This window comes from Gopherus evgoodei, chromosome 3, assembly GCF_007399415.2.
Source record: "Gopherus evgoodei ecotype Sinaloan lineage chromosome 3, rGopEvg1_v1.p, whole genome shotgun sequence".
Classification (NCBI taxonomy): domain Eukaryota; kingdom Metazoa; phylum Chordata; order Testudines; family Testudinidae; genus Gopherus; species Gopherus evgoodei.
This window is the reverse complement of record NC_044324.1, coordinates 169,059,290-169,073,325: the sequence shown is the minus strand read 5'-3', so window position 1 is coordinate 169,073,325 and position 14,036 is coordinate 169,059,290. Positions and strand designations below refer to the sequence as shown.

Here is a 14,036-nt window from a genome sequence, read left to right as displayed (position 1 = left end):
CTAATCTGTAGTGCTGAGGTGTAAGTCAGATGACACACTGCTTCCAGTAGTAAACATACCAGAGGGAGATGTGAAAAGAGAACAGGGCCAGATCTAGCCAGCCTTCTCATTCACAGCTTTCAGTTAAAGCACTTATCCTCTGTCTGTTACCCACAGCTGCTTGTCGTTAGAAACAACACTTACTGAAAAGGAAGACACATACCATATTCCGCCCCCAGTACAGGAGGTGGCTTAAGTAGTGTATGCTCAGAGCCACATTCAGTAACATTACTGACGGACATACATGCAGGCTTCTGTATATACTGTATTTTGCACATCTTCAGCCCCTTCCACCCAAGGCTCTGAGACTGTTGGGAAAGAAGAAGATTAAAACAAGTGGGGAAAGGATCCTGTAGCCATCTGAGTAATAATTGCCCATGACCTAAGTAATTAGGTGTTGCATTACTTTTAATTTACATGGCATCTGTCATCCAAAGATCTCAAAGCAATTTGGCAAAGATGCTCAAAATTAGGTGCCTACAATTAGATTCCTAGGGGGAAATTTTCAAAGGTACGCAAGTAGGGTGACCCGACATCCCAATAAAATTGGGTCTGTTCTGATATTTGAGTGGTTGTCCTGCACCCCGACTGATCTTTGGTCAGGATGCAATTTGTCCCAGTATTTCGCTCCACCGGCAGCATTGGGGTTTTTTTTTGGGGGGGGGGGGGATGTCCGCCAGCTGCACTCGGCTTTTTTTTTCCTGTCCCCTCTCCCTCGATGTGTCCCAATATTTTCTTCATCTCACCTGGCCACCCTATGTGCAAGGTATTTAGGAACACAAATGTCATTGACTTTCAGTGAGTCCTACTGGAGTCACTAGGAGTAGCTGGATCAGCAGATTTGAAAATTTAGGCCATTTATTTAGGCACCTAAATGTGGATCTAGGAGTCTAATTTTAGGCCCCCTTTTTGAATGTCTTAGCTTTTATAATTAATACGCTTCAAAACATGCCTGTAAAATGTGGATATTTTACAAATGTAATGAATTGATAAACTGAGGCACAGAGAAGGGTAGGGCTGCAAATGACTTAATATAGCATTGTGGGGCTCTGGACATCTGAAAAATCAGACCTCATGTTTCAGCTCCTTGGTGGGTGTAACTCAACATAGCTCCACTGAAGTCAATGGCTGGTAATCACAACACAAGAAAAATCCTATAACACTTAAAATAAAAGAGGCCTCTCTTTTCACCTCAGGTCCTTTGGCACTAGCCACACAAACTGCAGCCTCTGGGTCACATTCTCCCCTCTATTCTTTGTGTTAAAACTCCTGTCTGTGCCAGTGGAATGAAGGTAGAATATAGCACTTTGGCTGGCTTCTGAATCTTGAGGCGCTATCAATGGGGAAAGCAGCTCAACTTGAGTTCCTTGATGAGAGCCACATTTGAGCCTGTAATGCCTGATTCCAAGTGAGTACAATTTCTGAGGTTACTGTGATGCAATGAAATTTAATTTTGCAGAGTATCTGTTGCAGAAGAGCCTCCCAAATGCTCACCCTCTCATTACTGCCTGGGAGCTACTTTTCTTTCACAACAAATTCATTTTTTCAGTCTATACTGTAGTAGCATAACCAGGGTCCCTTAGGAACTTCCTGGTTATCACTAAGATGTGCACCTGGGCTGTGTGGAAATTCCCAGTCACAGCAGGAATAGAACTCGGATTCTCTTGCTCCATGCACAGGGGACGCTGCCACTTAAGCTAAAGGATGTTGTTCTGTTAGCTTTTAGCATGGCTGCTAAAGGAAATCCAACAGGCATGCGGCATAAAAAATATGTGCAAGATCATTATTATCACTTGTGATGTGGCTCACAGCAGATAAGAGGAGAGGAGAAATTCTTGTCTTGACTTGAATGTAAACGGAAGAGAAACCTCAGTGTGATTTCTATAGTGGGTGTGTTGCATTCAGCAGGGTGGAATGGCTATTAGAATAGGAGGATTTACCATCTGACAAAACTTAGAAAGGGGAAGAAAACTCAGCAGAGGATATCCAAAAGCAGATTATGAGTAATGGCTTTCTGTTTTCTTTAGCTGGTATTATTCTTTGATTTGTTGTTGTACAGTAAATGGTTCTTGTATAAAGAGATTTTTAAGATTGATAGCTAGCAACATTATATGTTGGCATGGAACAACCTACTCCTAGGTCTTCATTTAGTTATGCCACCAGAGATGGGCATTTTGTTAGTAATGTCTGCATGACTCCAGGTGACTAGAATAGAGGTGTTACTAAGATTGTGGCATGATAGGGAAAGGTCTTAGAAGGGATTTAGAATAGTCTACTGCACTGGGGAGGTAATATGGGGAGAGTCTCAGAATATCCTTGTGTGTTGCTTAAAATCAAGGTCTTGCATTTAAGGCCCAATTCAATGTCCACTGAAGTCAATGAGAGTCCTTCCTTTGACTTCAAAGTGCGTTGGATCAGGTCTACAGAGTTGAAGCCTCAGATATCACAGTGTTGGGTGCAATGGTAGAACCTATGCTAGTCAGATGGTAAGATGCCCACTCTGCTTTTGAGAGTCATCCCTCCCTGCTGGTTATTCTTGAAAAATGCACTAACCAGTTATGACTAAACTTGCTTGTTACAATTACTTTAACAGCCAGGAACTCTACTGAAGGAGACACTTTTCCACACAAGGAAGGTCGAGAGAGTCCTGTGGCATTGTGTGGTGACAAGACCCCTAAAGAGTCACTAGCAGGGAATTTCTCCTACCACCACCATGGCCTTGCTCTCATTCCTGAGGCGAGGGAAATCAAAGCCACGGGTGCCTTCATGCAAGGGAGCCTTTCAAAAACCCAACAAACTTCTTCATCAGAATTACGAGACCTTGCTAGAGACATGCTTGAAGAATAAATGCCTGTTCAAGGATGAGAACTTCCCAGCTGACCTTCGTTCCATTGGAATGGGATCATTGCTGCAGAAACTGCCCCCAAAGCTACAGTGGAAGAGGCCACATGTAAGTGATGTTCAGTGAATGTCTCTTATGTGAGGGATTATTTATGCTGGATAGCCATTAATGTTCCGTGTTAGCACGGAACAACCTACTAATAGGTCTTTGAAACAAGGTGGCTTGCCCTTGGGCTGAAGATCCTAGGGCAAGTTAACCCTGGTTACAGAATGAGTCCCACCTGAGGGGAATCAGGCAATTTCCTATAAAGAGGAGAAAGTGGCTACAGTAAGGGGGACGCTCAGAAGGCTGTACTGAGACTGCAGAGCGAGCAAGAGTCTCCTGCAGGAAAGACCCTGAGGTCAGGGAATTGCTTCAGCTGGGGAGGGCTAAGGTGGGAAGGACTTTGACCAGACCAGGGGAGTTTCGGCTGTACCCAGATGAAGGCTGGAGGGAACACTGTTGTGTCTAGTTTTGAACTTCAAGTTAATAAATCAGCAGAGCTGGTGTGATTTGACTGGAAAAATCCTATGTGGAATTTATTTGAGGACCCAAGAAGGGAAAATGAGGTTAGAGGCTGCCTGCAGGGCTGCCTTGGGGCTACCAGGTGTGGTGTGAGGTGGCCACTCATCTGCAGTCTTCATTTAATTATGTCTTAAAGCAGGAGAGAGCAAACTACGGCCTCTGGGCCACATCCGGCCTGTGGGACTGTCCTGCCCAGCCCCCAAGCTCCTGGCCTGGGAGGCTAGCCCTGACCCTTCTGCCACTGTCCCCCTCCCCCACAGCTTCAGCTTGCTTGCTCCGCCACCTGTGCAATGCTCTGGGGGGCAGGGCTGTGAGCTCCTGGGGCTGTGAGCTCCTGGGGCAGCACAGCTGCAGAGCCTGGCCTGTCCTGGTCTCTGTGCTGTGTGGTGGTGGCGGTGGCATGGCCCTTCTCCAGCGGGGCGGTGTGGCTGTAGTGCCACCAGTCCCTGGTGCTCCAGGCAGTGCAGTAAGGGGGCAGGGAGCAGGGGGGGTTGGCTAGAGGGCAGGGAAGTTCAGGGTGGTGGTCAGGGGGCAGGAGTGTGGATGGTGGTGGTGGGGAAATGGGGTTGAATGGGGGTGAGGTTCTGGGGGGCAGTCAGGAATTTGTGGATCATAATAGTGAAAGAGAAGTTTGGCATTTATTTTATGAATTTGCCTGGAGAGGTAATAATATGTCTTCTTTCTGAACTATTACTCACAGAGTTTTTATGGCCACAGAACGTTCTTCAGCAGCTATCAGTTAGTTTTTTTTCTTCATTGTCTAGCCTAGTTACTAGCCATAGCTGTTGAAGACATGACAGGAGGTAGCCTCTGTTGTGAATTACATCATTGGAATCTCAGTACTAAGAGTAAAAGAATGAGCATCAGCATAGAATTCCATATTACATCTGAATATACGTGTTAGTAACCCAAGAGTGTAAAACCTTATAGGGATTGTTTTAATTATCTACAAATCAGGCATTTCAAACTCAGGAAATTCAAAGTTAAGGCTACACCTAAAAGAAATCCAAACACGTTAAGGCAATAAATGCATAGTTATGGCACTGAAACAATCTCAACTCTGCTGTGTATTTATACTATGAGAGGAACAAAGGGAGAAAAAAATCCCTAAGGTATCTTTAAAAATCAGTTTACTCTGGAACCACAATGTCTTGGTGATAATCATATAGTTATTTCATGGCATCAGTATAGGATCTGATATCCGACCTGCTCAGCCGCAGAAGTAGCCCTGTTAGAAATAGAGTTGGGTAAAATTTTTCAGTCAAAACTCTTTTTTTGGTGATAAATGCCGATTTGGCAATACTGTTGTTTTGCAAATTTGTGTCAGTTTCACCAAATTGTTCATTTCAAACATTATTTCACTGTAATATTTTCAAAATGAAACGTTTTGGTTTTTTGGTTTTGCAGTTTCCACTCATATTATTAAAAAAAAATCATGAAACATTTACAAATCGTTCAAAGTGAGACAAAACGTTTTGTTCAACCCAGAATGATATTTTTTCTGACTTTTTTAAAATTGCCAGCAAAGCAAAAAATCCCTGATTTGTCCAGGTCTAGTCAGAAAGGAATGAGGTGACTTCCCTCTTCTAGACACATGATACAGACTTCCAGAAGGAATGCGGTTGAATGTCAGAGACCTTTTACTCTTCAGAAACTCACTCCATTAGTGGTGAAGTGGCTTCAGAAGAAGCCATCCAGTCCTCAAAGTTTTGCAGGACCACTGCAATGATTTGACATTCTCTCTCTCTCTTTTTTGGTCTTGTTCATTCCAGGAGCTGCATAAAACTCCAATATTTTATACTGCAAACACAAGACGGCTTGATCTCTGCCAAGGATTGGTTGGTACGGCTACTTTCTCTTTTGTATATATAGCTATACATGGAGCAATTTGAGCTTAATTTGAACTCTGTAAGACTGCATATAAAGGGTGTTGATTTCAATATCATTCCAGCTCTGCATAAGATGGATTAGGTAATTATGCAATATGCTCAACAAAGAAGCTAATGTTCTAGGCTAAGATGTGATCCAAAGAGGTGGGAAGTGTCCCAACTGGTTGAAAGCTCCACTGTATGCCATAAACATGACTTTTATTAATGTTGGTGCTGGAACATGAACTGACCTTATCTTCATACTAGGCTATAAAGTGCCATGCAAATGATAACAATAGGAGCTTCGTCACTGTGCCTAGTCACTAGAGCATGTAATATATTTCATATCACATAAACAGCAGAAGGGCCTGTGACTACTGCGATACGTGTATGTGGGCACAAAGCAGGCTTTGTGTCAACCTTGACTTGCATCTGTTATGAAGTGAGAAGAGGAAGGGTGGGTAAGTTAGTGAAGGTGTGTAAGATTTGTCCACTTCTAAATGGGAGTGTCGTCTAGTGGTTAGAGCAGAACTGCCAAGTTCTATTCTCAACTCCACCACTGACTTACTGGTTGGACAAGTCATATTTGTGCTTCAGTTTACCCAGGTTAAAAGGGTAACAGATGTTCTTAGGCTTCATTACATTTGTAAAGTGCTTTGAGGTATAATAAATGCAGATTGTTACTGTTAGAGCTGATCAGGAACTGATTTTTTCCCTGTGAAAAATTTCAAGTTTTCATAGAAAGCCCCCAACAGTTTGGGAGTTTGGACAATTCTGGTTGTTGGAAACAGGAAAAAAAAAAGGTTTGTTTTTTTAAATGAAAACTTAAATATTTTCACTGAAAACATTTTTTGTGACATTCCAAATTCATTTGTAGTCCATTCCAAATGAAAAGGCTATGAGAGGACAGTAAAGCACTCAACCTGTTTTGACTTAACAAAACACAAATCTAGCTCATCCCAATTTTTTTTGGTGTAGTTATAACTTAAAAGCATCCAACACGCTGCTTCCTCCAAAAATATTTGTCAATGACAGCAATCATTCTGTCTTGATTCCACCCCAGTGTAATTGCTCATTCTTTTGGTACAGAAAACTGTTGGTTCCTGGCCGCGTTGGAAGCACTGACGTTCCACCAAGACATCTTGGCCATGGTCGTGCCGCAAAACCAAAGCTTTGATAGGAAGTACGCTGGCATTTTCCATTTCCAGGTGAGCGTTCTTCCCCCTAGCACTGGAGGTCCTCAAAAATTATTCCTTATACTTGACAGTGCCGTGATTAAGATCGTGTTCTCAGATAGTCCATGTGAATTCCTGTTGCCCTCAGTGAGCGCTCTGAATAGGTAACTCAAGTCAGGAAGTGAGTGTCATCCCAACCCCTCTTTAAATGAAGTGACACACTCAGAGAGTCAAAGTCCCCCCTCTTGGTGAATATAAAAAGCTTATGCTCAATTCTTCTATCCAGCTTTGCTACCCCTGTGGTTACCATACTCCAGCCTAAGTCTTCGCCACTCCTACACCCCCTAGCATGGCTGCAATCAGGACCCATCTGTTCCAAATCTTTACACACTTGGTCTCTCTTTTAGCCTGAGAGCTACTCCCATCTCTCTTTACCCCACCCATGTATAAAAACTAGCGGCATCTGTGAGGAGGTAGAACCCACTGACCACAATAGACTCATCACCCTCTAACAGGTTACATGTTACTCTGACAGCCTGTTACAGCACATAGCTAATAGATGGGTCCTTTTCTATTGATGAAGAGCAGGTTACTTCCCAGTGAAATATTTGCTCGTTCCTGTCCCCTTGCAGTTTTGGCACTTTGGCGAATGGGTTGATGTAGTGGTCGATGACCGACTGCCAGTGAACGAGGCTGGTCAGCTGGTTTTTCTCTCCTCTGTTTGTAAGAATCTCTTCTGGGGAGCCCTTCTGGAGAAGGCATATGCCAAGTAAGTGAATCATCATGCTTTATGCAGATAATCTCTGTCTACAATGTGTTGCCTCCTGCATATGCATTTATTTCTCTCTAACAAATAGGTATTATAAAATTTGCAATATCTGGAATATTGTGTGTGGTTCTGATCTCTATACTTTAAAAATTAAAACCTACCAAATCTAGCTTTTTTTTTTTTGGTGTAATGATAATTACATGATGATTAGCCCCAGTCAGAACCCTTGTATAGGAGCCTAAGAAGCGGTGGTCATGGAGACAGAAATACACTCTCATTCTGGGAGAAGGTTCTTCTAGGGTAGGCTTGAAATGGTTGGTGGGGTGGGGAACTTTACATTGCCACTGTAAACACTGTACTTATTCTGTGACTCGTATAGTTCTTTAGGCCAAGATTTGCAAAAAATGACTGGTGATTTGGGGTGCCTCCATTTTTTGGCTATCCAAATTGAGACACCTTAGGGGGCCTCATTTTCAGACAGGGCTGAGCAGCCACCCTCTAAATATCAGGCCCTTTTAAGATAACTCCAGTTGGGCACCCAAAAATGGAAGGACTCGCTTGGAACCACTCCACAAAGTCATGTTTGAACACTCCAGTCCCACTCCTCCCGGGCTGTTAATCCAGCTTCATTCATCAACATTAAAAATGAGACAACACTGAGAAGAACAAATTAGATGATCCATGACCTTCATAATCTTACATGGAGACACTGAAGGAGCTTAATGTATTTGGTCTGAAAAACGATCCCAAGAATGGGAGAGAATTCTAAATAGATATTAGAAGGGAGACCATATGAAAGAGGGAAAATTAATTAAACTTCACTGGACATTAGCCTTCTGTCAATGAGAGACTAGCTAAAATTTGAGCCGATTCCATTTGGCTTTGCTATTTTGAAATAATATGTTAATGGTGAGGAAAATCGGACAGTGGATTAAAGTCTTAAAATGCAGTAGATATTCTGAAGAAACTAGCTAAGATACGATTATGAAAGGAATAGTGTAGGAGATCCTTTCAGGACTTCCTAGTGAAGGGACTTAGACTAGAAATAGAGGAAACCAGAAGTTCCTTCCAAACCTGAAATCCATTAAGTGTTTTCCCCTCCTCCTGAATGCTGAGGATTCATATAAAATGAATCATGGATTTCAATCTTCACTTTGGTTTTGCAAGCCCATCCTGGAGTTTGCTCCTCTCTAATATCACTGCATCCCTATTAGCTATGTTTGTACCACAGATTAATAGCAGATAAACTGATATCTCTCTTGCTAGGCTCTATGGCTCCTATGAAGATCTGCAGATTGGACAAGTGTCAGAAGCGCTGGTGGATTTTACAGGCGGAGTTAATATGACAATAAAACTGGCAGAGGCTCCTCCTGATCTGTGGGATATACTGACAAGAGCAACCTACAGCAGATCTCTCATGGGTTGCCAGACGCATGTAGGGGTGAGACCCAATCTGATGTCAAATGGATGGATGGGCTAACACCAGCCCCATCTTTCCTGGGAATATTTCCCTCTACCAACCTGAGCAGCAGTTTATTATTATACTGATCTCTCTCTCATTTTTCTATAGCTGCCATCTCTGTGGTATCTAAGACGATGCACATGAGTATGTTTCACGTTCTTTATTTAAAAATCACAGATTTCTTTTTAAGTTTGTATGTCTTTTCTAAACTGCCCTTGGCGTTCCACATTTCTTACAGTCAGAGATGGGTCTGGGTTTGGGGTAGGCAGTGGAGTTGAACTGCAAACCTACGTCTGAGATTTGCAAATGGCCCCCATCTTGTAATGGGCTCAACTAAAACCCCCATTCTAAATGCCCTGCAGACGAGGCGGTGTTGGGAGCCCAGATCCGAATTTTGCAGCAGGAGCCAGGGGTGAAAGTAACTTAACCGGAAGAGGCATAACTTCAACCAGAAGAGGCAGGACCTTTCAAGATTTAAAGGCCCTGGGGCTCTGTCTGTGGCTGGGAGCCCCAAGGCCTTTAAATCACCCCGGAGCTACCAGCTGCAGAGGCAGAGCCCCAGGGCTAAAGGGCAAATTAAAGGGCCCGGGGCTCCTGCTGCCGCGGAGCTCCAGGCCCTTTAAATCACTGTGGGAGCCCTTCTGCCACTACCCTGGGGCAGCAGGGCTCGGGCTAGGGCTAGAGCTGCAGGAAGCCCCGGACTCTTTAAATCCCCACTGAAGCCCGGCTCCTGGGGGCTCCAGCAGCTGAGCTCAGGTGGGGATTTAAAGGGCTCGGTTCTCCTGCCACGGTGGGCCCTTTAAATCACGCTGGAGCTCTGCCGTCCCTGGGGTAGCGGCAGAAGGGCTCCGCAGCGATTTAAAGGACCAGAGGCTCCGGCTGCTGTGGGGAACCCTGGGCCCTTTAAAGTGCCGCCGGAGCTCTGGCAGCAGGGTTCGGGCGGTGCTTTAAAGGGCTCGGGGCTCCCCACAGGGGCCAGAGCCTCTGGCTCTTTAAATCCCCACCCAAGCCCGGCTGCCAGAGCTCTGGCGTTAATTTAAAGGGCCTAGTGCTTCCTGCAGCGGCTGGAGCCCTGGGCCCTTTAAAACACCGTTGGAGAAGCTGGTCCAGTCTGGCACGGCATACCAACTCTTGCCGGTACACCATACCGGATCATACTGGCTTACTTTCACCTCTGGCTGGAACCAGTCTGTAGTTACACTGGGCCAAATTCCATCTTCATGTACACAAGTATAGCTCTCTTTGACTCCACCGGGAGCCGCATCCACAGAACTGAGGGCAGCATTGGGCTCAGCTATTGCTTTATTAATACATTTATTGCAGTTTTTTCTCTTTTTCTTCCCTGTATGCAGACAGCAAGGGTCCTAGAGAATGGGCTGGTGGCTGGCCATGCCTACACAGTCACTGGTATTAGAAAGGTAAGGACAACGCTGGTTCTCTAGCTCCAAACTTGTCTCTAATGCCAGCAGCATTCCCTGTTGCAGCCTTTGGTCAGACCATGAGCAGGCTGTGTGCTGTGCTGGGGGAGCCTCATGCGCCATCCACTCTCTTTTAAGTGATGTCCAAGTGGCTTGAAAATGAGGAGTGCTTCAGACAGGTTTGCTTTCAAAACTGCCTTCTTTTTACCAGCAGGACTAAAACATAGGGGACACTGGCTCGACCTAGGGTAAATCTCAGGCTGTAACTGACTCATGGGCTCTGCTGACAGTATAACCTACAAGAGCATGCTAAGCCGAGCTGTCTAAATTCCCTTTATCTTAAAGTGAAAGGGGCTGGCCTATTTGAATTCTGGGCAGGTGGGCCTAAGCCTGCCTAGGACACCCATGCAACCGAGTGAGGGGCCACAGAGCCCAGAAGCCATCTGAATGCATGGGACGGAAAATGAAAACCAGGAATAGGAACATGGGGGCACAGGTTTAAAATGAAGAAACTAGATGGAGACACAAAGCACAGAACCCCAGACAGCGCCCACTGTTCCACTAAGGAATTTGAAGAGATGGTGGATACTGCCCAGAGGAACTCTGCTCAGATACATGTTGTGAGCAAGTTACGGGAATAGGCCCCACAATCAGAGCACCTTCCCCTCAAGCTTCCTCCTTGGTCATGACTGGGACATGGGTGGTTGGACCTAGTGGTTGGAATAGGAGTCAGGCCTACTGGCCAGAAGAGGAATCAGAAGCCAGGAGGCAGGCCGGGTCAGGATGCCAGGATATCAGAGGCCAAAGCAGCCTAGACCAAGAGTCAGACCAAGAGTCAGGCATCAGGAAACAGGCAGGGTGAGATTACCAGGAGATCTGAGTCAGGCAATAGGAGCAGGTAGCACAGGGGAGGCAGTCCTCAGCGGGGAAAATCTACTTGCACAGTTGACTTCTTGTTTCTCTGCTTTGTTTGAATAGAAGCAAGGAACCAGTCAGGATCCCTGGTGTTCCACCATTCAGATCCCAGGGCTCTGTCAGACTTGAGCTTCAAGTGCTGGTGATTGTTAACAGATCACTGAGTGGTGGGTTGGAACATACAGGCTCCTAAGAGCCCTGTGAACTGGGGTTTGAGACCCTCAGCACTTGGCATCTTTCTGGACTGATGGCTGGACATCTTGGCCAGCACCAGGAGAAGACTGCCAAGGAGGCTCTGTGATTTGTGGGCCACAGGCATGGAATGCATAAAGGGACAGATGTGGGGAAAAGTGCAACCATAATCCCAGCAAGAGGTGCTGCAGCCTAATGCACTCTGGAGAGATCTGTGCCAGGGTGTGCCGCAGAAGTTGCAGGCATTAGGGTGTCTGTGGATGGCACCAACCACGGGCTTATGCTCACAGCTCCATGAGGAGCCTCTGGTTAACATCTCTGGTTGGCTGTCGGACCACTGTGAAGCAAAGGCTGGCCCACTGGGGTTGCTCACTTTCACTAAGTGGTAGAATGTCTCACCACTTAGTGTCACAGCAGGATACAAAGATTAAGGGAAAAGCACCGAAGAAGCCCTGTCCAAGCCTGCAACTGATCAGACAGCCTGGCCTCCAGAACGGATCGGTTCAGTTCATCGTGGGGAGGGATTAGTGGAAGAGATAGGCAGTAGAACAAGCATTGGACCCAAAGCCAACTGGATGGGATGGAACATGGGTAGGAAGAGCTCTTGTTGCTGTTATTGGAGCAGAAAAGGCCACCAAACAGATGGCTTGGCAAGCCACTACCCACCTCAGGTCTCCCGGATCCTGGGCCATGAGGCAAACATAGAGTGAAAGATCATCTCAGTGATCAGCATTCTATTTATTCATTAGCAGGTGCACAAAGTGGGGGGGGGGCAGTGTCCTCACTCCTCACCCTGCTCATTGGGCTCATTCCTGACCCAAAGGTTCAACCTCTGCTGGTAAAGAGGAGTTAACCTCCCTGGCCCCCATTTATTCCTTGGTGTCTTTGCTGAGATGGGAGCCAGTTCTGATAGCGGTTTGTGTGATCACTGTTTGGAAATGGACTGAGACTCAGTTCGTCAGGCCACCAAATGGCTGTCTGTTACAACGGTGTTAGGTCACTGCAGACATGAGGTGCCTTCGGAACGAGAGGTGAAAAGGCTCAGTGAGAATCCCATTCACAAGGTGCAGAGTGCCTGACTCCAGCATGCCTAGTGGCTGGGGACCACAGCCCTGTCATGTCTGGGAGGGCTAGCAGCAGCAGCACTTGCCTTGGAACAGTCTTTCCATGCAGGAGAGCACAAGTGTGGCTGCTGTGCCTAGAACCTGCGCAAAGACACAAGAAGGCGAGTGTGGAGAGAGGAAACTCTTTCACTCTCTCTCTGCCCCCTAGGCCAGGCACAATGTCCCTCCCCTCCATTCCCCCAGTTATATTCAACTTCAGGAAGTGCTAAAATTAAGATTCTTGTAGCAACATTCTAGGTTGCCTTGGATTATTCATCCTACTGATAGAATTAGTCGTCATGGCCCAGCCCTGCCCTCGGCTATGCAGGCACTACTCCAGGTTGTTTGCTAGGGAGTTACACAGACGTTGTAGTGTGAGGATGGTTTTATTGTTAAAACCCTGAACTAGGACTCTGGAGCTTTGGGCTCTGTTCCTGGCTCAGCCACAGGCTTTCTGCATGACCGAGGGCAAGACACTTAATCACTCCGAGCCTCAGTTCAGAGTTCCGTGTTGAGCAGAGTAATTGAAAAGAATAGCGCGAGTTGACACTCAGTAAAAGGAGAGGAGTCACCATGGCATATTATGCAAATATAAACCAGACGAAGGCTGCAGAGACCTGGGTAAACTCAATGTTATTTGTTTTGTGCAGGTGACTTGCAAATATGGACCAGAAAATTTAGTGAGATTGAGAAATCCATGGGGAAAAACTGAATGGAAAGGAGACTGGAGCGATAGGTGAGTGAAACAGGGCAGGGCTAATGTTGAGGAGAGATTTGGGTGGATGAAATAATGCTGCCACCTGCAGGCATAAATTATTGCTGATGACATCTGCATTAATGGAACAGGTGGGGCTGCTTTCAGATATCCTTTGGTTTCAAGGCAATGACTTCATGGAGGTATTTTGCTAATGGAGCCAGTGCTAATGCAGTTCAACTAACTTAGTTATTTCACACATGCTGCTTCCGAGCATTTAAAACACAGAACTTTGGTTCTGCTTTTTTTTGTCAAAGGACACATAATGTCAAGGGGGTTCTTCAGAATGCAAAATGATGAACACGGTGGGATCTAGCATCAGACACAGGTGTTTTCTTATTACCAGCGAGGCTGATCCCAGGACAACTAGAATAGTAAGGTGATCTGCCATCCTATATCAGAACATTCACCCCTTTGTCTATGGATCAAGCAAGACCTTCTATATACTGCAGCTTCTAGGATTCTGAGATTAGAGTGGTGCAGGGCCTGAGCTACTTGCTTTTCAGTGAAGTAGGCATCAGGCTGGCTCTGAATATGACAAAGTGGAAGGCACAAGTAGAGATGGCAAGGGAAGTGGTGGAAGAGCCCCTGAATCTGTGTTTACATGGATGCAGCAGCTGGGAACTTCCTTTACCTCTACAGAGGGCATAGTAAGTATAGTAGCCACTGCCCCTCAGTCACAGAGGGACGGTGGCTGCTATTCCAGCTCAGAGGCTGGAGTGACAGCTGCAAAAGTACTGTGCTGTAGAGCTGCAACCTACCCTCATTTTAGGTTGGGGCGGATTCCTTCTTTGGCAGCTCCAGTTAGTTCCCTGCACAAATCCTCTTTGCTCAGGTTTTAGGAAGGGGTGTTGTGAACATGTCTAGATTTTGCCTTGCATGAAGAGAGAGTAACTTTCCTCTGATCTGCGTCTGTCACATGATAACATGAAAGC

General features: G+C 45.8%; 1 protein-coding gene across 1 annotated transcript in view; it reads left to right on the top strand.

The window, feature by feature from the left end:
* Positions 1 to 2,752: 2,752 nt before the first annotated feature.
* The window catches only part of CAPN14 (calpain 14), a 54,564-nt gene continuing 43,280 nt past the window's right edge, over positions 2,753 to 14,036 (top strand). The window contains exons 1-7 of the mRNA XM_030558361.1: positions 2,753 to 2,989; positions 5,218 to 5,287; positions 6,403 to 6,521; positions 7,121 to 7,257; positions 8,524 to 8,698; positions 10,072 to 10,137; positions 12,998 to 13,083. Coding sequence (XP_030414221.1) covers positions 2,753 to 2,989; positions 5,218 to 5,287; positions 6,403 to 6,521; positions 7,121 to 7,257; positions 8,524 to 8,698; positions 10,072 to 10,137; positions 12,998 to 13,083 — 890 coding nt within the window. The remainder of the gene's footprint in view (positions 2,990 to 5,217; positions 5,288 to 6,402; positions 6,522 to 7,120; positions 7,258 to 8,523; positions 8,699 to 10,071; positions 10,138 to 12,997; positions 13,084 to 14,036) is intronic.